The following is a 22,568-nucleotide window of genomic DNA, read 5'->3' on the forward strand; positions in this document are numbered from 1 at the left end:
GTGACACACAATACTTTTTTTTTTTTTAGCGCAACGCAATCTGACTTTCAGAAATCCCTACAAAAGAATGGCCCTGACTAACATTAACCTATACCTTTCACAAATCACTTACTTCACAAAAATCTTCATTACTCGAACTACTGCAATACGGCGAGCGCCACTACTGCCAGCTAAATAAAAGATTCAAACTACGGAAGCCACTTACTACTGGTAGGCATAGTTAGCAAATGAAAGATTTTAATAGAGAACAAACAACGTATTTACCTCAATAGTGTTGAAAAAGCATAATATACATAGCTGTTCATAATATCCATTCTGTTCTCAAAAATCCACCATCCCATTTCCCACATCCACCACTGCTGGCGGCTCACCTCCAACTGCGCAACGCTACGCGCTGTTCACGTCCAGCTGCCCAACACTACAATGGCTGACAACAATGCAAACTAGCCACAGACTGTACACAGCACACCCAGTGATTTTCGTACAGAGCGCTACGTAACGTTGCCAATAAGAAAACATAAACAGCCTACTTACACACGTTTTACGACACCGTCTCTGGTGTGCAGCTTCAATTTTCTCATGCACCCGCCTGATTGGCTACCTTCAATGCTAACTGGGAAACGGAGTAATTTATTGCAATTTGTTCTTAACTATGATTTGTCAGCACAACCCACCCTGCAACACCCTTATAAAGTTTTCTTACTATTTCTGAGCACCCTGTATGCACAGGGTGTGGCAGCTAAGAGAAACAACCCCAGATACACACAGAATGAGTAAATACACTCCTGGAAATGGAAAAAAGAACACATTGACACCGGTGTGTCAGACCCACCATACTTGCTCCGGACACTGCGAGAGGGCTGTACAAGCAATGGTCACACGCACGGCACAGCGGACACACCAGGAACCGCGGTGTTGGCCGTCGAATGGCGCTAGCTGCGCAGCATTTGTGCACCGCCGCCGTCAGTGTCAGCCAGTTTGCCGTGGCATACGGGAGCTCCATCGCAGTCTTTAACACTGGTAGCATGCCGCGACAGCGTGGACGTGAACCATATGTGCAGTTGACGGACTTTGAGCGAGGGCGTATAGTGGGCATGCGGGAGGCCGGGTGGGCGTATAGTGGGCATGCGGGAGGCCGGGGGGACGTACCGCCGAATTGCTCAACACGTGGGGCGTGAGGTCTCCACAGTACATCGATGTTGTCGCCAGTGGTCGGCGGAAGGTGCACGTGCCCGTCGACCTGGGACCGGACCGCAGCGACGCACGGATGCACGCCAAGACCGTAGGATCCTACACAGTGCCGTAGGGGACCGCACCACCACTTCCCAGCAAATTAGGGACACTGTTGCTCCTGGGGTATCGGCGAGGACCATTCGCAACCGTCTCCATGAAGCTGGGCTACGGTCCCGCACACCGTTAGGCCGTCTTCCGCTCACGCCCCAACATCGTGCAGCCCGCCTCCAGTGGTGTCGCGACAGGCGTGAATGGAGGGACGAATGGAGACGTGTCGTATTCAACGATGAGAGTCGCTTCTGCCTTGGTGCCAATGATAGTCGTATGCGTGTTTGGCGCCGTGCAGGTGAGCGCCACAATCAGGACTGCATACGACCGAGGCACACAGGGCCAACACCCGGCATCATGGTGTGGGGAGCGATCTCCTACACTGGCCGTACACCACTGGTGATCGTCGAGGGGACACTGAATAGTGCACGGTACATCCAAACCGTCATCGAACCCATCGTTCTACCATTCCTAGACCGGCAAGGGAACTTGCTGTTCCAACAGGACAATGCACGTCCGCATGTATCCCGTGCCACCCAACGTCCTCTAGAAGGTGTAAGTCAACTACCCTGGCCAGCAAGATCTCCGGATCCGTCCCCCATTGAGCATGTTTGGGACTGGATGAAGCGTCGTCTCACGCGGTCTGCACGTCCAGCACGAACGCTGGTCCAACTGAGGCGCCAGGTGGAAATGGCATGGCAAGCCGTTCCACAGGACTACATCCAGCATCTCTACGATCGTCTCCATGGGAGAATAGCAGCCTGCATTGCTGCGAAAGGTGGATATACACTGTACTAGTGCCGACATTGTGCATGCTCTGTTGCCTGTGTCTATGTGCCTGTGGTTCTGTCAGTGTGATCTTGTGATGTATCTGACCCCAGGAATGTGTCAATAAAGTTTCCCCTTCCTGGGACAATGAATTCACGGTGTTCTTATTTCAATTTCCAGGAGTGTATATCGAGACGCGGCTTTCACACAGTTTTAGTGAACTATATAGCGAATTTCCAGATGCACTGGAGTAATCTGTAACGTAGCCGAATTACGACACCGTTTTGTTTTCAAATGGAACTGTATACTTTTTTCTGTGGCACTTGAAAGAAGCTTCTAAGAGAACTTGAATGACACAAATACGGGACATGGACAAGTAATATCAAGATTACAACGCAGCAATCCACTCACCCCTCCGTCAGGAGAGGAGGTTTCACAAACGTCTGCCCTGTTACAAGAAATGTAAGCAAATGCGAAAGTCAGGTAGCGTTAGTGCGTTTATTATCACGGTTATCATACCAAGTGCTCAAAATGTTGATCTTGAGCAGGGCTATACACTATAAAGACATTCTGGAGAAATAATACTGCACTTTGAACTTCATCCAGAGTTAATGGCGGCATAGTCCCGTGTTATAAAGCATTTCATGCCCTCGGCAGTCGTCAGTGTTTCCTAACAGGCCCTTTCTTTACGTTTCACCCCAGATAAAGATAAAGGAGTGTTAAGTTTGGTGAGTGGGGAGATCGATTTTGAGACTGCTGAACGACCCTTTAAGTGCTTTCCAAATGTTCTCTGTCATTACATGTGTTGAATCGGATGTACACCCATCATGTTGGTACATCACTGACTGCCTTATGTCTCGTAGGATGTGTTCCGTTAATTGCGGCCGTAACATATCTTGAGAACTAGAGATAGTCGAGTGTATTTAAATTCGCATCAATAAACTAGGAACCAATGATGCCGGTCTTCAAAAATACGCACCAAACGTTGATAGGCCAAAAGCGTTGTTTCCATCCAATTCTTTGAGTCATTGGGGATTTTCAGCTGGCGTTTACTGCACATTGTGAATAATGACTTACTCATGGTTTGTAAATAATGCTTCTTTCGTATATAAAATTTTGCATAGATATGCCGCACCACTTTGCACTTCTCTCAAATAACATTCAGAGAACTTTAACCAGATTTGGGAGTCGTTGAGATGCAGCTGTAGAAGCAGCGAAGTATGAAGAGGATGAAATTCTATGGAACGTATTGTTCCTAGAAAACTCGTTTGGTTGCCCCATCTCGTACGCCCTAGATTCCTCTTAGTGACGTTTGCTTTTTGAGGTACTACCGCTAAAACGCTAGTTCCATTCCTTTTGTAATTTGTTCTTCTTTTTCCGTCGCATATTTTATTGTTTACACTTCCTGTTTCTAGACCTATTTTTACAATATTTACAAAGACAGATAGTGAGTACTTGGTGGATCTGGATATTTATTAGCATACAACTGTACCACTGTTCTCATGGTTTGGCAACATTCGCCATAAACTATATTCACTTTTTCGATTATCGTATACATTATGAATATTTGGATATCTTTAACAGCAAGTTATGCGACAGCTACAACAGCAGAACACATGCTAAAGAACTTCAAACACACAGGTGGACACAAGAACCAAACCCGAGTTACGTGTTTACTTACATCTGGTATAACAGGGTAGACGTATGTGGAACCTCTTCTCTTGACAGCGGGACAATGGTTTGTGGGGTTGTTATCTTCAAGTTATTAGATCAAGTTCCACATATATTATGTCGTTGAAGTTCTCTTAGAAACTTCTTTCAAATACCACATGAAAATGTATGTAGTTCCATTGAAGAAACGAATTCTGTGTCGTAATTCAGTGACTATAAACAATAAAAATTACTTTCCTGCTTCAGGAAATTCGCTATATTATCCGATATAACTTGGCGAAAGCCGCATGTCAATGTGCTTATTCATTCTGCATATATCTGAGGTGGCTTGCCTTAGCTGCCTCACCTTGCCCGATATAAAAAACGCGCAAACAAACAAACGTAAAAACCCGTTTTTAAAACACTACACTATAGAGAAATAAATGGCGAACGATACGTTCCCCGTAAACTGGAGTTTATATAACTAATGAAAACACCCAAAGCACCTGGTGTGGTGGGAAGATCGCAACTGCCTTCATTCGTTGCTTCAAGGAGGGTTGCGGTATTCTAGAAAGAGCAGCAAATATTCACGTCTGTCTAACACTTCCACCATGTTAGGTACGCCTGTCGCAACAGTGGAAAATAGATAACAATGTACAAAGCTTACTGACCACACACCACGAAAACACACGGTGAACGAAAACCAGTTCTCAAAGACTGTATCTCGTAAACAACGAAGAGATGTTTTCGATAACAAACAGAGTGAAGGTGAAGAAACTCCACTCACACTTCGGAGGAAATTTAGAACAATACATTTCTACAACCCGAGAAAAACTCTTTGTGAACACTAGGTGGGTCTGTTTATTCATATCCGATCTTTTCTTTGCTATATACGCCAGTTTATTTCCGTTACGGAAAGAAATTATCTGTGTGCAGTTTGGGCTCAATAGGATATGGGAAAAGGTGCCCCTCGGCTCCGAAAATTAAAAAAAAACGTACAAATGTTTTTTATTATCTTATCTTAAAATCTTTGTTAAGAGATTAAACAGTATTTATATTCCTTGAAATTTAATTATTATAATGCTATTTTAGCTTTAGTATTATTATATAAATAGCTACTGTGTAGAATGTCTGACAACCAAATACGATGAGACTTTCAAATTATCGTTTAAAAACTTTTATACACTGACAAAATGTCATTTAGTGTCCAGGAACCTTATCGCAATACTCAGATAAACCCGGAAGCACATTCTTTTTCTATTTGTTTATAAAATGTTTTCGTAGCCGTCCATGAGCCTGACACCTCCCTCATCTGGATAATTTACAGATTTCATTTTAAGAGCTAGGTGTACTCTGCTTTAGACATATTCATTTTCATGCCACTCTGAATGATCTCTGACAAGGAACTCGTCACTCAAGTCAGATATTGTGAGAAAAACGACTTGCATTAAAAAGAAACTGATGAATTCCATTATTTATAATTTTCGGAATTTGATCAGTTACTACTTTAGCCCTTTTAATATTTTGATTCGTTGGATTCAATCAATAGACTGCATCCATTTCTGATTCAGAGAGAAAATTAGGATCAAAGATGGTCTAGGTCAGAGCACAAGCAATTTGTGCCATTACTGACTCTTTAGTTTTGGAAAGACCACTGGCGAGCTAATTTTTGAAGAATACTAGAATCCAAATGCGGTGCTTTGATTTCAGAAGTGGCTCTGGAATATGCCTTGACTTACACAGTGATAATAGAGATATCAAATCGCAGGCTTGTTGTGATGTGTGCTCATATTAATCATGGAAAAACCCCGTTTTCAAGCATCAATTGCCCTTCACAATACACTTTGCATGATTGATAGCCCCTGGATCACAAAACTTGCCTTCGTCATGATAGATCTCAATTAAAATTCTAAATAAATACATAAGCCTCTATGGACTGCCATTCTCTTGTAATATAGAATTTTGAAAAACACAGCTCTCAGTCGCGAACACAATTAATTTGTGACCTAGCTTTCAGTGTCACAAGGGACACCTTCTTCGGACAAAATGAGAACTAAATGTTACAGCATAACGTACCAAAAAATACGAAAGCTACGGTCTTACCTGACAGCATCAGATAGAAATAAAGTAAAATGCAACGGAGGTGCAAGCCACTAGGGGCTGCCATATTTCCTCTGCTACAGTCAACTGTTTGTGTTCGTGACTGAGGGCTATGTTTCTCAAAATTTTGTATTTTACAACAGTCGCTGATTGACAGCCATGTTAAAAACCTCTTGTAATATGTTGCAAAAACTTGAGACATCGAGTAACATCGACTTGATCCAAATGTTCTTCTTTGATTTTTCCGTGTCCAGTTTTCAATTTATTGACATTGTTCCCAGAGCAGCCGTTTACAATTTTTTTTTATTGCTGGTATAGTCGGACACGTATTTATACGGCTCAACTTTTACTTTCCACAAACGCTTGTGCGACTTATATCATGTATCAGATAGCTGCAAGGTAAAGTATAAGCAGGAAGTTCTCCAAATCTTTTTCAATCAAAACATAGGTATTTCTAATACTGTTTGTATTTATTGCTGTTGTATCATAAGCTAATGTTTTAACTCAGACCTGAAAAATCAATTCAACTACAGCTTTAGAGACAATTTTTTTTTTTTTACATATTTAGTTAAACGAGCAATACATACGTATAATTACCTACATTGACTGAGAAGATGTATTTTATTGTATTCGAAAAACACATTAACACAGGTAGCAAATTTGTTTTGTAAATTTGTAACTTATTGAATCGTTAATATTCATACTCACTCCAGTCATGCCAGTTTAATGGCTCCGTCTGCTCATTGAAAAACCCTTCAGTCTTTTTTAAATAACGGTAATCGATTCATTCATGAACTCCGACTATCCTACCAACTATTGACTGACTGAAAATAGTTCCTCTTTCCAGATGTATTGATGTTCAGACCATTACATGCGCTACATTTAAAGTATAGCCAAGTTTTTAACCAAATATTCTGTCTCCGCTTATGGACCTCTAAACATTTTCCTGTACGTATTGGTCTCCATTGTTGACACAAAATTGGTATACAATTGTTCACCTCTTGTAACGGAAATCGGGTTAGTTTTTCAAGGAAGCAAAAATTTCCGCACAGCTACCGAGGCACTTACACACAGAGCTAATTGACATGGTCGCAGAAAGTAAAGTAGAAGTATTGCTGCTAATATGGAATACAGAAGTTTGCTTCGAGTCATATCCTGAGATCAATATCTGGTAACATAAATTTTCTCCTCTAAATGAACTGAAGACGAAGACATTTTACAGCTACCTTCCCCCGAAAGCGAAAGACCTCTGCGGTGGTTCAGGCGGGGTCGAAGAAAGAGCGGCTCAGGTCGCTCTAACTGTCTCATCCTTCCCCTCGCCGAAACAGTCATCTATCAAATGAAATCACTTTGAATTAAGGAGACTTGAATAAGCTACCTCCCTACACAAAATAATGACTGCATCTGTCATGTAGAAGTAATACTTCTGGCTTCATTTTTTTCTGGATTTTCGAGCCTATTAAGCCCAAAATTCACACAGCTCTTAATCACATGGGATGGATTCATATTGGATGGTAGCCCTAGAAACACTGTCAAACAGCTGAAAGACTCCGATACGAGAGCCATCCCACAGAAACTCCATGGCGAGAAAGTACCTGCAAAATCTTTCCGAGAATAGTTTATATTATGCATGGTACACAACTGAACCGCAAATGAACTTATCTCTGAAGATTATGTGTACATTCAGATGACTCATAGCACCCAGTGTTATAAATGTTGATAACCAGTGAGAACACTCAGTTCACAATGAAGATACCATAAGCGATCGTGACAGTGGTGCTGAGGTGTGCTTGCAAATGAACAGCAGTTCTTCTTCCAAGCGACCTCTACCTAAATTCTGTATTACTGAGGAGTTCTTACGCATTTCGTAGCAAATGATACTCAGTAGAGCTCGAAAAATAAAACGAATGTTTGAAGCACAAGGAAAATAGAAAATCTGCCATGGTCTTAGTAAAAGACGTACGGTAAAACTCATCTAAAAATGGTTAAAATGACTCTGAACATGGGACTTAACATCTGTGGTCATCAGTCCCCTAAGGGATTCGTACTGCGACCGTACGGTCAGGCGGTTCCAGACTGAAGCGCCTAGAACCGCACGACCACACCGGCCGGCAACACTCATTAATATTGTTTAGTGAAACAAAGGAAAACTTAAACGGGCTATTTCAGAACTATGTTTCGGCCTCAGTATTCGCAAATGTGTACCTTACTATAAACTTACGTCAGTCTGAGCACCTGACGATAAATACACTCCTGGAAATGGAAAAAAGAACACATTGACACCGGTGTGTCAGACCCACCATACTTGCTCCGGACACTGCGAGAGGGCTGTACAAGCAATGATCACACGCACGGCACAGCGGACACAGCAGGAACCGCGGTGTTGGCCGTCGAATGGCGCTAGCTGCGCAGCATTTGTGCACCGCCGCCGTCAGTGTCAGCCAGTTTGCCGTGGCATACGGAGCTCCATCGCAGTCTTTAACACTGGTAGCATGCCGCGACAGCGTGGACGTGAACCGTATGTGCAGTTGACGGACTTTGAGCGAGGGCGTATAGTGGGCATGCGGGAGGCCGGGTGGACGTACCGCCGAATTGCTCAACACGTGGGGCGTGAGGTCTCCAAAGTACATCGATGTTGTCGCCAGTGGTCGGCGAAAGGTGCACGTGCCCGTCGACCTGGGACCGGACCGCAGCGACGCACGGATGCACGCCAAGACCGTAGGATCCTACGCAGTGCCGTAGGGGACCGCACCGCCACTTCCCAGCAAATTAGGGACACTGTTGCTCCTGGGGTATCGGCGAGGACCATTCGCAACCGTCTCCATGAAGCTGGGCTACGGTCCCGCACACCGTTAGGCCGTCTTCCGCTCACGCCCCAACATCGTGCAGCCCGCCTCCAGTGGTGTCGCGACAGGCGTGAATGGAGGGACGAATGGAGACGTGTCGTCTTCAGCGATGACAGTCGCTTCTGCCTTGGTGCCAATGATGGTCGTATGCGTGTTTGGCGCCGTGCAGGTGAGCGCCACAATCAGGACTGCATACGACCGAAGCACACAGGGCCAACACCCGGCATCATGGTGTGGGGAGCGATCTCCTACACTGGCCGTACACCACTGGTGATCGTCGAGGGGACACTGAATAGTGCACGGTACATCCAAACCGTCATCGAACCCATCGTTCTACCATTCCTAGACCGGCAAGGGAACTTGCTGTTCCAACTGGACAATGCACGTCCGCATGTATCCCCTGCCACCCAACGTGCTCTAGAAGGTGTAAGTCAACTACCCTGGCCAGCAAGATCTCCGGATCTGTCCCCCATTGAGCATGTTTGGGACTGGATGAAGCGTCGTCTCACGCGGTCTGCACGTCCAGCACGAACGCTGGTCCAACTGAGGCGCCAGGTGGAAATGGCATGGCAAGCCGTTCCACAGGACTACATCCAGCATCTCTACGATCGTCTCCATGGGAGAATAGCAGCCTGCATTGCTGCGAAAGGTGGATATACACTGTACTAGTGCCGACATTGTGCATGCTCTGTTGCCTGTGTCTATGTGCCTGTGGTTCTGTCAGTGTGATCTTGTGATGTATCTGACCCCAGGAATGTGTCAATAAAGTTTCTCCTTCCTGGGACAATGAATTCACGGTCTTCTTATTTCAATTTCCAGGAGTGTATCACTGTCTCCAGTTTATTGTAGAAAAATCATCAGGAAACAGCGTCATCACAGGACAAGAAACGAAATTGGTAGAGGAAGAGAACAGATATAAGTATTCTCGACTATATTACAGCGACAATGGGATAGGATTCTGAGATAATATTAGGCCACATAGCTTTATTTAATAACATAGAGGTAGAAAAGGGATAACAAGAAACATACTGAGTTAGAGCTGGTACTCCATCAGTACTAAGTGTACCAGTTTTCACGCTGTCAGTAGTGTTCTTTAATGTGGTGTATACGGCGAAGTGTACCGCAGGAGAGGCGTGGCAAACCGCCAGCTAATGCAATATGTGCGTGCGGCAGCTGTGCGCTGCTGAAGTAAAGGAAGCAACTCCATGGGTAGAGATGCAGTCCGCAGCGTTGCCAAACACTTGTGCAGTAGTAAGTTGCCCAAACTCGCACGAATGTTGTGTGTCCCAATCTTGGTGGCGTGTTTGGTATAATTATGATATTAGGAAGCATAATCAATGCATTCATAGAAAATAATGTCTTCGTGTCTCGACACCTGACGTCAAGTTTACGCAGAGGCTACTTAATTTTCATACTTGAATTACTCAGGGTGTCTACGTGAACAAGAAAAAAAAATTCCCGGATTTTTCCCGGATTTCCCGGTTAAAAACACAATTTCTCCCGGATGAAATTGCGTATAAAGCGGGTGAAAATACATCCGGGTTAAGTAACAGTATACTTTCCCTCGGAGCTATAAAACGTATCAGTCCTTTGAATCGTAAAGGTCTTATACCGGCGGAGGACGTCCCACCACTTTAGGAAACGAAATCCTGGAAAAACAATGCGTTTGGAAAGTTGTTTGATGCGAGACAATTATTTTCGTATTGCGAAAGTATTTACACAAATTCCACAAATTACAGCACGGTAGCTTCCTAAACTCTAAAATAGAGATTGCGCTGAGCGATGCACTTTTGTCAGCCAGTCGTAGCTCATGTCACGTGACCTCGCTAGCGAATGACGGCAGTTATTCAGAGCACGAGGCCTACGAGAAAGACAGGTCGCGGCGCGTACGTTACGAAGTTACGCCGAGCTCGCTCAACTCAGCTAAGTGCGTTTCTACACCTGTTAACTCGTAAGCAGATGTGTATGTACGAACGAGAATTGCACCGTCTATTGGCATCCACTGTTATTAGTCCTGGAATGATAGGAAGTCCGTAGGCCTACTAACAGGCTCTAATTTGGCAATTAAAATCGTGCCAAAATGATTGTCAGTTGCGTAGAAAAGTCGAAGTGTTCTGGCATGAAGAGACTTGTGACATTGCTCAGTAATACATTATGCACATTTTTTTGAAGGTCAATTACACTTTTTGGCATCGATTGCATAATTTTTTATCTATGAAAGAACAACATTAAACATGAAAACTAACCTGAAGCTCGGTCTTTTTTTAGCGTGTGTTACATGTTAAGTCATATCAAATACAAATGTGCCAGTAAAATTTTAAATAGTGCCATAAATGACTTATCTTCTGGGCCCGACATTTTTCAAATAGCTGATCCTCAAAGTGTTACGTTTTGAATGAGAGTTATAAAGACCTGTGATTTAAGAAATTCACTGCACATTCTCACACGTAACATAAATCATCTTGCATGGAAATTTACTTTGAAAGTAACGCATCTCAAGCCACTATTCGTAATATTTTCTGGTGATTAGAAATTTAAACAGTTGTGACGTCACGCACATCGAATGCACATTAGTTGTTACGGACGTACTGCATAATCTTCGACCTAAAGCCTTTGACACTTTTCGGTGTCGGCAAACTGGTCTGTGCATTGTGTAAATTACCCATTTTCTATCCAACTAAACTTTTATTTTGGTGTTATTCTCTTATTTATGTTTCATTGCTGCAGTATTATTCAGCAGTAGTGGACTAAAGTTCTTTGTCAGCGTATCTGATCTTACACGTCAAACCTACAAAACTAACTGAAATCTAAAACAATGAAAAATCCGGGAATTCTAAAAAATTCCCGGGTTTTTCCCGGATTTGTCCCGGATGAAAAAATTCCCGGGTTTTTCCCGGATCTCCCGGATGTCCCGGGCCGTACACACCCTGATTACTATAAAAAGTTCACAGTGACTCCATACACTTCATCGAAAAACTGATGGCACGGAAAAATAAAGTAAGGGTTTTGATTAGCAGCGCACGCATTTTGTGGCGACACCTATTCCTTTTATTTATATATTAGTTTCATTCTCGTATTGGCCATCTAAGATCACATCATGTGACAACTTCAATTCCTTTTACATCTACTGCAAATTCTTCTCGTTCGCAGGAGAGCTTCAGTAAAGATCGGAAGGTAGGAGACGAGGTACTGGCAGAAGTAAAAGCTGTGAGCACGGGGCGTGAGTCGTGCTTGGGTTTCTCAGTTGGTAGAGCACTTGCCCGCGGAAGGTAAAGGTCCGAGTTCGAGTCTCGGTCCGGCACACAGGTTTAATCTGCCAGGAAGTTTCTTCTCGTTCATTCTGTTGCATAGTTTACCCAAGATATTTAAATTTACTTACTCGCTCTGTTTTACCTGCTTGTGTCTTTTCGCAATTTGGTGGATTTTTTAACAGTTGTTATGAATTAGGTTTTTTCAGCTGAAATTTCTAGAACAGTTCTATTTGCTGTTTCTTCCAGATGATTTATCTGAATAACTGCTTCTGTCAGATTTTCTGAAATTATTTCAAAATCGTCTTCAAAAGACCGGTAGTTTACCTTTTTCTTTGCTACCCAGACATTAGTTTTATTTTATTTTTTGATTTGGGGGGGGGGGGGGTTGTCACTTTCTCGCCTAACTAGACACCTATTTTTAACTGATTGACGTTTCTTCTTATAATCCGAGAAGATATATTAGACAATAAATAGTCTTTAGATTACTGGCTCAATTGCAAAATCCAGGAGTAAAAAAAAGAAAATAATATTTGGGAGTAGCCTAGTTAAGACCTCCATCCAACGGTAGTTTGTCAGCTGTTTCCCTAATTCACCTACCATAAATGCCGGGACTATTCCTTGTAAATGCATTAGGCCGACGTTCTACCCTATCTCGGTTCATTCATACTAAACTTATTTATCCTGTTGCTAGTTGCAGTCTTTAGATAGTCATCAAATGTTACTTCCAAATATACGTCACTGTGTTAAATAAAATTATCCATAACGTCATAAGTGTGATATTTCACCACCGTACTTCCGTGACTGCCGGAATCTTTGTAATGTTTGACGATCACCAGTACGTAGATACGCTGACGTAGCGCACTGGTTGCTTCCTGTCGACAGAAGCGACTACGCCATGCTGCACACGGGCTTCTCCGTGTCTCGAGAGAAGCAGTCGCCACCATCCCCTGTGTAAGAAGTGACGTTCCATCGCTCGACCACTCTTGAGACACAGAGACACTGAGAAGCTGGTGTACCTCACATGGACATCTCCAACAACAACGAGCTGGCCATTAATTGCAAGCATTATGTGCTTTACGAATGGGAACGGGTACTTACTTCCAACTTAAGCGCCTCAACACGGTTCCCCACTAAACGGCTACAGAACAGTAAGGTGACACCGAGAGGATAAATGCAGTACTGAAGCCAGAGCTGCGTTCTTTCGTTTAAAAATTAAGATACGTTAAAAAATTAACAAAGGATAAAACATACACTACGGGATCAAAAGTATCCGGACAACTTGTTGAAAATGAGAAACTCGTGGTGCCCTCCATCGGTAGGGCTGTAATTCAGTATGGTGTTGGCCCACTCTTAGCCTTGATGACAGCTTCCACTCTCGCAGAAAACCGTTCAGTCAGGTACTGGAAGGTTTTTTCGGGAATGGCTGCCCATTCTTCACGGAATGTTGCATTGAGGAGAGGTATCGATGTCGGTCGGTGAGGCCTGGCACGAGGTCGGCGTACCAAAACGTCCCAAAGGTGTTCCATAAGATTCAGGTCAGGACTCTGTGCAGGCCACTCCATTAGAGGGATATTATTGCCGTGCAACCACTCCACCACAGGCCGTAGACTATGAACAGGTGATCAATCGTGTTGAAAGAAGCACTCGCCATCCCCGAATTATTCTTCAACAGTAGCAAGCAAGAAGATGCTTTAAACATCAATGTAGGTCTGTGTGGTGATATTGTCACGCAAGGGTTGCAAGTCCCCTCCATGAAAAACGCGACACACCATAAGTCCACCTCCTCCGAATTTTACTGTCGGTACTACACACGCTGGCAGATGACGTTCACCGGGCATTCGCCATACCCACAACCTGCCATCGGATCGTCACTTTGTGTACCGTGATTCGTCACTCCACATAACGCTTTTCCACTGTTCCATTGTCCACTGTTTACGCTCCTTACACCAAGCGAGGCGACGTTTGGCATTTACCGGCGTGATGTGTGGTTATGAGCAGCCGCTGTACAATGAAGTCCAAGTTGTCTTACCTCTCGCCTAACTGTCATAATACTTGCAGTGAATCCTGATGCAGTTTGGAGCCGGCCGCTGTGGTCGAGCGGTTCTAAGTGCTTCAGTCGAGAACCGCACTGCTGCTACGGTCGCAGGTTCGAATCCTGCCTCGGGCATTGTTGTGTGTGATGTCCTTAGGTTATTTAGGTTTAAGTAGTTTTAAGTCTAGCCGACTGATCAAAGTAGCAAAGTGCTTAGACCCATTTGAACCTTTTTTTTTTTTCTTTTGCAGTTTCGAATTCCCGAGTGATGGTCTGGATAGAGGTCTGCCTATTACGTATTACGAGCATCGTCAACTGTCGGCGGTCTCTGTCGGTCAACAGACGAGGTCGGCCTGTACGCTTTTGTGCTGTAGGTGTCCCTTCACGTTTCCACTATCACATCAGAAACAGTGGACCTAGGGATGTTTAGGATTGTGGAAATCTCGCGTACAGACGTATGACACAAGTGACATCCAATCACCTGACCACGTTGGAAGTGCATGAGTTCCACGAAGCGCCCCATTCTGCTCTGTCACGTTGTCTAGTGACTACCGAGGTCACTGATACGGAGTACCTGGCAGTACGTGGCAGCATAAAGCACCTAATATAAAACACATATGATTTTGGGGATGTCGGGATATTTTTGATCACATAGTGTATTTCTCCTATTATTTAAAAGTAGTGTTAATATAGGTATTAAAACTTCATGAAGTTACAGTTTCCCCTTTAAAAATATTATGCTGATTTCTGTATTTAATGAATGAAACCTGTTTGGTGGACTACAAAATAACTGGTGCCTGCACTAGATCCGGAGCAGGGGAGGGGGGCATGAAATGGTGTTAGGAGGAGCAGGTGTGTTTTTATGTGGGGCAAGAATATTTTTGGAAGTTTAGGGGAAAGGAATCATTAAAGTGTAGGTAAGTATAATGTGAAAATATGACCAACTCCTGGTGTGGGATGGGAGGCGTGGACCTCGTTAGATCGGACAAGGTGAAATTTCTTTGGTGGAAGTCTGAATCTGTCGAAGTAGCACTGGAAGAGGATGTTAAGTAAGTGTAGTTATGGAGTCTGAGGCATGACTGTTATAGTTGCGGCAGCGTATCGGGATTGGACGTTGTGGAGGAGGTAACGAGATTGTTTAGCACAAGTTAATGTGATGCGTATAATTTTGCTTCATGTGTCGTCGACGATAAGGTCATAGACGCACAAAGATGTTTGTGTGATCAATGATGAAAGGGAATTCGACGAACCTGTAAGACATTTAGTGTGAGAAGCTTAGTGGTTATGAAAACCATGATGTGGTGCATGAAATTGAAGGATTTGATGGAGGTGATGGAATTTTGAGGGAGGAAAATATGAGTCTGATACTGGCTTTACAAATGTGAAAAAAGGTGGAGGGATGCAGACATCATCTTAGACAGATTAATGCTTTCATTAATATTGTCGATCTGGGAATCAGCTGAATTGTTAACAGGCGAGTTTTTGATTGCAGTTTAAGTTAGAGTTCTAGACCAATACATGAGTTACTGAGAAAAATGGAACGATGGTTTGAAAAACTTACGCAATTGTAGGCTGATGATTATAGGATGGTTTATCCTACAGTTGTTGTCTGATTTTAGGAAGGATTTGTTACAATGATACCGGTTACACCAGCAGGTAAATTGGTTAGGAATGGAAACACAAAGGGGTACAATTTGCGATTTCATGTGTTCACCGGAAGACGTGGATAAAGCTGCGTCTTTTTGTTTGTTTTTAAATAACAATCCCCACTACTGACGTGAGCTGGCAGTGCACAATTACTGTTCTTCATTGTTTGATTTATAAAATGAAACAACATACTAAAATAAAGTTGAAGTAATATATTTGATATTATATTGATGTTGAGAATTTTTCTCAGTTTCGATGATAGTGCTGGTGTGGCTAGAGGAATTCCGAGGTAAGAATCTTGGATGTGGAACGTACTGGACATGATTTACGCAAAAATCGATATGGGATGCTTTTGAGAGAAGAAATAGAAGTTAAGAGAAGAGTACGATTCAAATTAGCACAAGAAAGTTTGTAGGACCTAAAGTGGAACTGAAGAAAGGTTGTGATAGTTCACAATTCACACTTGGTAGATAGGTAATGTAGGAGAAGAAGGTAGCAGAATGGTCCAGGAAAGGATGCGAGTGTTTAGAAACAAAATGAACGGTAGAATACTCTGATGCAGCTGTGTCGGCAAGCATAGGCACTCACGAATGTGGTGAGTTGGGACTCTGTTAGATTAGGTTACGTTAGAATCTGTGGGAGAGGTGTGCATGATATACGGGGTGTCTCACGTAAACCCGGTACGCCCACGTACCGGTTACTCATCTCTTGACGAAATGCTGGTGAAATGGCAACACCGTCTCCACAGCTGGCTAATTTGCATTTCATCGGAAGCTGAGTGCATCTGGGTGTTCGTGCGTCAGATGTTGTGAGACTCTCCTGCTGCTGAGCTTCTACAGAAATGTGGCAGTTTGCATTAGAACAGCGTATTGATATTGTGTAGTGTTACATAAAAGCATACCACATCAAGGAATGTAAAGAAATGTTTCTAGAGAAGTATCCTGGTAGGAAACTCCCCACGACCACCATTACTGAAGATCTGTACAAGTGATGAAGGGCGAGAGGATACATCGAAAATGTGCAGAGGAATTGGCGACCGACAGTGAGGACCACTGACTCTATAGATAGAATTCGCACGGACATAATGAAAATTCCCCGCAAGTCGACGAAGAGGTTATCGCATCAGGTTGGTGTATCCTGTACATCGTGTCACTGTACACAGAAAGATATAATATTAAAGGCCTGCCATGTGATTGTTATGCAAGAGTTGAAATTTATAGCTCAGGAAAAGAGTTAATTATTGTAACTGGCCGTTAAATCTATAGCTAACGGTTACTTGGATCCCTTCCTGTGCTTTGTGACAGGTTATCTAAACTCCCAGAGTTGCAGATACTGGTAGCAGGACAACCCACATATTCAACATGAAGAATCTCTCCACCCAGAGAAGATAGGTGTTTGGTGTGTGTGATGTGTTGGCAAATGTGCCAACACCTTTTAGATAGAGGAGGCCGAAATGCACGCTATCTAACGCAGACGGGCGTGAAGTCTGGAACAGGATACGTTATGAATGCACTAAAGAAAAGTACGTATCGTCTGTTTACTTAACTTTAATTCATCCTTGTGGTACATCGCTATTGACGATACAAGTGAGATTATCAGATATGGTTAATGGCGCCTTGTTAGGTCGTAGCCATGGACTTAGCTGAAGGCTATTCTAACTGTCTCTCGGCAAATGAGAGAAAGGCTTCGTCAGTGCAGTCGCTAGCAAAGTCGTCGTACAACTGGGGACAAGTGCTAGTACGTCTCTCTAGACCTGCCGTGTGGTGGCGCTAGGTCTGCAAATACTGACTGTGGCGACACGCGGGTCCGACATGTACTAATGGACCGCGGCCGATTTAAAGCTACCACCTAGCAAGTGTGGTGTCTGGCGGTGACACCACAGTGTGTTGTCCGGAATGTGCATTATTGGCCCCATTTTCTCCAATTAAGACATAAACAGTTCCAGATATCTAGAGATCTTTGACTATCTCTATGCAGAATTAACAGATGAAGCTCACACATACGATCACACTATGGTCCACATCACCAACGTGCTCCCTGAAGACAGACTTGTCAGTAAAGTCCTCTGGCCCCCAAGCTTCCCCGACTTAAAATCGAGTAATTTTTGTTTATGGGGCATACTAAACAGAAAAGTGTATGCTGACAGACCTCAAACAATGGACAATCTTAAACAGAACGTTACTAGAGAAATGAACAACATCACGTTTGCAGAATTACAGCGTATTGCCGGTAACGTCATCACATGAAGTCACTGATACCTCGATGCCTATGACCAACGCTTCCAGCATCTCTTATAAACAGATAACTGCTTGTTTTTAGAGTTACTATCAACTATTCCTTTTTTAGATAGTTCATAGTTACTTGACGCTCTGGCGTTAGGAGTACCGGATTCGTGTGGGACACCCTTTGTATGTCCGAGGTCTTGCAGTTTTATGAGCCGGTGCAGGATACAGGTCAGAGAAGATACTTGGAGGTGGAAACGAGGAGGCAGTTTATGTCACTCAAGGATTTGGAGGGATAAGGCTCTCCACTTTTACTCCGAAGTTAAATAAATCTCTCGTATTTGGGGAGGAATGACAACGGCCTACCTTTGAGTCCTCATCTATCTAGAACTAAGTTATTTACACTCCTACACAAACATTTACAAGACGAAACAGTAATCCTTCTCAGTATTATTACGGCGTGTGTGAAATGAGAATGGTTGTGCTAATGGTTCATTTTAAGTGCGGGTAAGGGCTAGGATTAAAAAGAATATTAAAAAAAAAGAAGACTGTTGAATACATGGCGAGAGAATCTAATAGATAATAAACGCATCTTTTGAAGTAAATTAGTCTCTAATTAGCTACCAGGATAATAGACTGCAACCTTAATCAGGAAGGGATGGGTAGGGCAGACTGCGTTCTACAGGATGATAATACGACAAATGATTCCACAGTCAGTAGACTGCGAGATAACATTTGACTCTGCCAGCAGTTGAGATCCAAGGAACAGAATTTATGTACACCAGTTTACACAGATTGACCCAGTCGCGTAGCGTAACGCGCAGCGTGATTACTTGCCCGACAGGAAGGCAACCCAACCCGGATAGGATCAGCGCGGCGGATTATCGAGTGTAGTAAGTGCACGCGTCAGAATGAGTGTGGTTTTTAAGCGCTTTCACATTATCGTTTGGGGAAATGCTGTACTGGTCCCCAGTTCCTGCCCCAGAAAATACGATCACACACGGAACAAAGTTTACGCAATTAACAAACATTTAGTGAACTCAACTTCCCTCCCTTAGGTAAACGACGACTCTGGTGACAGGGAGGGCATCCGACCGCAGAGTTAAATTAAATGAATTTGCCAGAACTTGAGTATAGTGCGTTCATACTAGAAGGGGTAAACGCTAACTTAATGAAGAAGTTTAATTATACAGCAAAGCTACAAGTACCCATAAGAGAGATAGGTGCACAATTCAGAGAAGAGTCATACAGCTGGACTGCTTTGACATAAATTATTTTATTCTGCCTTTACGTTCAAATCATTGAACTGGGATCAAGGAATGCGTATAAGCTATCTTAACTGAACAACCTTGGAAGTATGACAATTAGGCTGATGGTGAATTACAGTAAGAAGAAGTTAACATAGGATAAATATGCTGGAGAGATTAATAGGTAATAGAAACAGTCAACGAATTTACAAACTTAGGACAACATAAACTTCTATTAGGCGCACTACGAATGTAGTGGTGTGGACATGTTGGGAATGTGGATCTCACGGGGAGCGTGCAAGGGAAAAGTCCCTGCAGACGCACTATCCTCTGTGCCCGCGGTGGCTCAGAAGGATAGAGCGTCTGCCATGTAAGCAGGAGATCTCGGGTTCGAGTCCCGGTCGGGGCACACATTATCAACATGTCCCCAACGAAGTACATCAACGCCTGTTTGCAGCTAGGGTGTCCATTTCATTACCATTTTTATATAACTATTGTTTATAATCCTCATCGTCCCTGAGGTGGAGGGAACGCGAGCTGGCAGCGGTCGTGTTGGCTCTCATCATCCTTAGATTACAACAATTAAAGCACATAAACAATACATAGAACGAAATAAAACGATAATATTTGCTTGATGTGGTATGTCTGACTATAATGGAACTATGTTCTGTTTATTTTCTTAGTGAAGGATTTGGATGCGGACGTGACTCAGCAAGAAGCATTATGAGAAAAAATGTGGGGTGAGTACTACAAAGGGTCAAGACATGAAATGTAGAGTAGGACTGCAATTTGGATAAGATAGACGTAAAGAAAATATACGAGGTGTGACAATAAAGAAATGAGAATGATTTTCTTAGCAAGATGTGGCAACCCTGCAGGCTTGCGTAGGCACAATAACATTAACCTTGGTGTATAATCTGTTTCTAGTCCAAGCGGCACATCGATGCACCTGGTCAGCCGTGTGTTGTGCTGTAATAAGTTGGTACGTGATTGTGGCTCTCGTCACGGAAATGGAACTGCATAATATTGCGCAACGGTATGCCACTTCTTTTTGAGTTGAATTGGGTGAAAACACGATGACAACTTACAGTAAGCTTCAGAAGGCTTTTGGAGAGGAGGTTATGTCAAGACTCAAGTTTTTCGTTGGTATAAAACGTTTAGTGAAGGCAGAAGGAATGTTCTCATAGACAGATGTCAACTTGGCCAGGGTGCGTGAACTCGTACGATCTGATCGAAGATTATCCGTGAAAATGATTGCAGAAGAACTGAACATCAATCTAGAAATGGTTCGTCTAGCAATAACTGAAGATCTAGGTATGAGAAAGATTTGTGCAAAAATTGTCCCCAAAAATCTCAGACCACAACAGTGAGAAACATGGGATAAATGTGGCAGCCGATCTGTTAGAGCAAACGGAAATCAATCCAGTACTGTTGAGCTGTGTTATCACTGGTGATGAAAGTTGGTTTTTTCATTACGATCCAGAGACAAAACGCCAAAGTTCGCAGTGATGCTCAAAGGGATCACCCAGTCCAAGAAAAGCTTGCATGTCAAAGTCAAGAGTGAAATGCATGCTTGTGTGCTTCTTTGATTCCAAGGAAATTGTTCATAAAGAGTGGGCAAACAGTTAACCAATATTACTACAAAGAAATTTTAGAAAGACTTCGTAACAGAGTTCTTCGTGTACGTGCCAACATTGCTGATAATTGAATTCTGCATCACGATAATGCGCCATCCCATATTGCTCTGTCAGTACAGCAATTTTTAACCTCAAAACAAATTTCAGTACTATCACAGCCACCTTATTCACCAGATATCACTCAGTGCGACTTTTTTTCTATTTCCAGGAGGCAAAACGGCGGTCAAGGGACACCATCTTCAAACAACACAAGATATCCAAAAATCTGTGACGAGGGTCTTGGAGCATATTACAGAAGATGAGTTCCAGAAATGTTACCATCAATGGCAGAAGCGTTGGAAAAAGTGTGTGCAATCAGAAGAGAACTACTTTGAAGGAGACAACACTAAACGTGACTAAAACCGTAAGCAACATTTTTTTCACATCAGTCTCATTACTTTATTGTCGCACCTCGTATTTCACAGGACAGGTAGGTATGAGAAATGATACCACAATCTGTGAGGGGAAAGGTTGCTGAAACTACCCAGGGAAAGGATATGGATAGTGTGGAGAGGTAGTGAAAGGGGCAGACTTTGCAGCATTTCGGTGTTCCCAAGGCTTTGAGATGCAACATGGTGTTGGGATTCCAGTTTGCGCTAGGTATTCGATTATTGAAGGCGTTCCACGTGTTTAAGGAGACGTGGCATCTTTCGAGCCTGCTGACAAAGAGTTAATGTATAAGGAGACAAAACAGCTAAGATCACCAGTCTCCTGTTCAGCCTCCAGTGCAATCAGTGTACCCGAACTGCCCATGTATGTAGTGCATTCTGCGTGCAAGTGTGAGAAAAAATGTTCAAATGTGTGTGAGTGCCTAAGGGACCAAACTGCTTAGGTCATCGGTCCCTAGACTTACACACTACTTAACCTAACGTATGCTAAGAACAACACACACACCCATGCCCGCGATAGGACTCGAACCTCCGGCTGAAGGGCCGCACAGTCCGTGCCAAATGTTTGTGTAGCAGGTATCTGAGGCGGAACGTGGAGACCGGCACTGTATTCACCTAGTGGGATGTGGAAAACTGCTTAAAAGCCATATCCGTGCTGGTGGGCTCAACTACCCCTCGTCGTTAATCTACCGATCGGATTTGATCCGAGACTGACATAGCTCTCTGCATTGAAGCGTTCGCGTTAACACGCGCGCCGCGGGCACGTTTTGGAGCCTGGTATACGTAAAATATGTACGATGGAGGTTATTCGGGCACAGAGATGGGAGGCGCAGTGGATGGCTCTCAAGTACTTGAAAGGAGTAGTGAAGTTAGAGAGAGATCGATATATAGCTTTTGTGCAGTACCTTTTCGCAGACTGCAAGAAAAACTGGAAATAAACGAGAACGAGAAGAGCACAGTGAACTACAAAGTAGTGTTGTTGTTATACTCACGAGCAGCGTTATTCCAGGCACAGGGAAGGCCTGTGTGCGTGATGGGTTGCCGTCAGGCATGTAGCGGAAGAACTCGTACTCGTCCTTGTACCACTTGACGGAGTAGAGCGGGGCGCCGTCTGTCGAATAGTTGCACAGCATGCTGACGTTGTCGCGCACGTCCACCTGCGCGGGCACTCGAAGCTCGATCAGCTGCACAGCGCCGCACGTCCCTGAAAGCACACATACTTGCATGATTTTATTTGGATTTGAAACTTACAGGCAAACAATTTATTCAACTAACAAACACTCACATACGAAATGCTTTGTTTTAATCTGGGTCGTGGAGTCTACAACGAAATTCTATAAAGATGTCATTAGATATTTAGTTAGTTAGAAACATGTCCCATAGACCTTTACACGGTTTCTGACGAAAGGATTTGCATTGGTACAGCTTGGGGGATATGTGTACATTTTTTGTGAATTAT

The 22,568-nt window shown here is 43.5% G+C and overlaps 1 protein-coding gene across 1 annotated transcript in view; it reads right to left on the reverse strand.

Annotated features, from left to right (window-relative positions):
• Positions 1–22,335, reverse strand: part of LOC126184493 (uncharacterized) — a 474,522-nt gene extending 452,187 nt beyond the window's left edge. Inside the window, exon 1 of the mRNA XM_049926885.1 lies at positions 22,102–22,335. Within this exon, the coding sequence (XP_049782842.1) occupies positions 22,102–22,335 (234 nt within the window). The remainder of the gene's footprint in view (positions 1–22,101) is intronic.
• Between the last annotated feature and the right edge of the window lie 233 nt (positions 22,336–22,568).

The sequence above is a fragment of the Schistocerca cancellata genome, chromosome 4, assembly GCF_023864275.1.
Source record: "Schistocerca cancellata isolate TAMUIC-IGC-003103 chromosome 4, iqSchCanc2.1, whole genome shotgun sequence".
NCBI lineage: Eukaryota > Metazoa > Arthropoda > Insecta > Orthoptera > Acrididae > Schistocerca > Schistocerca cancellata.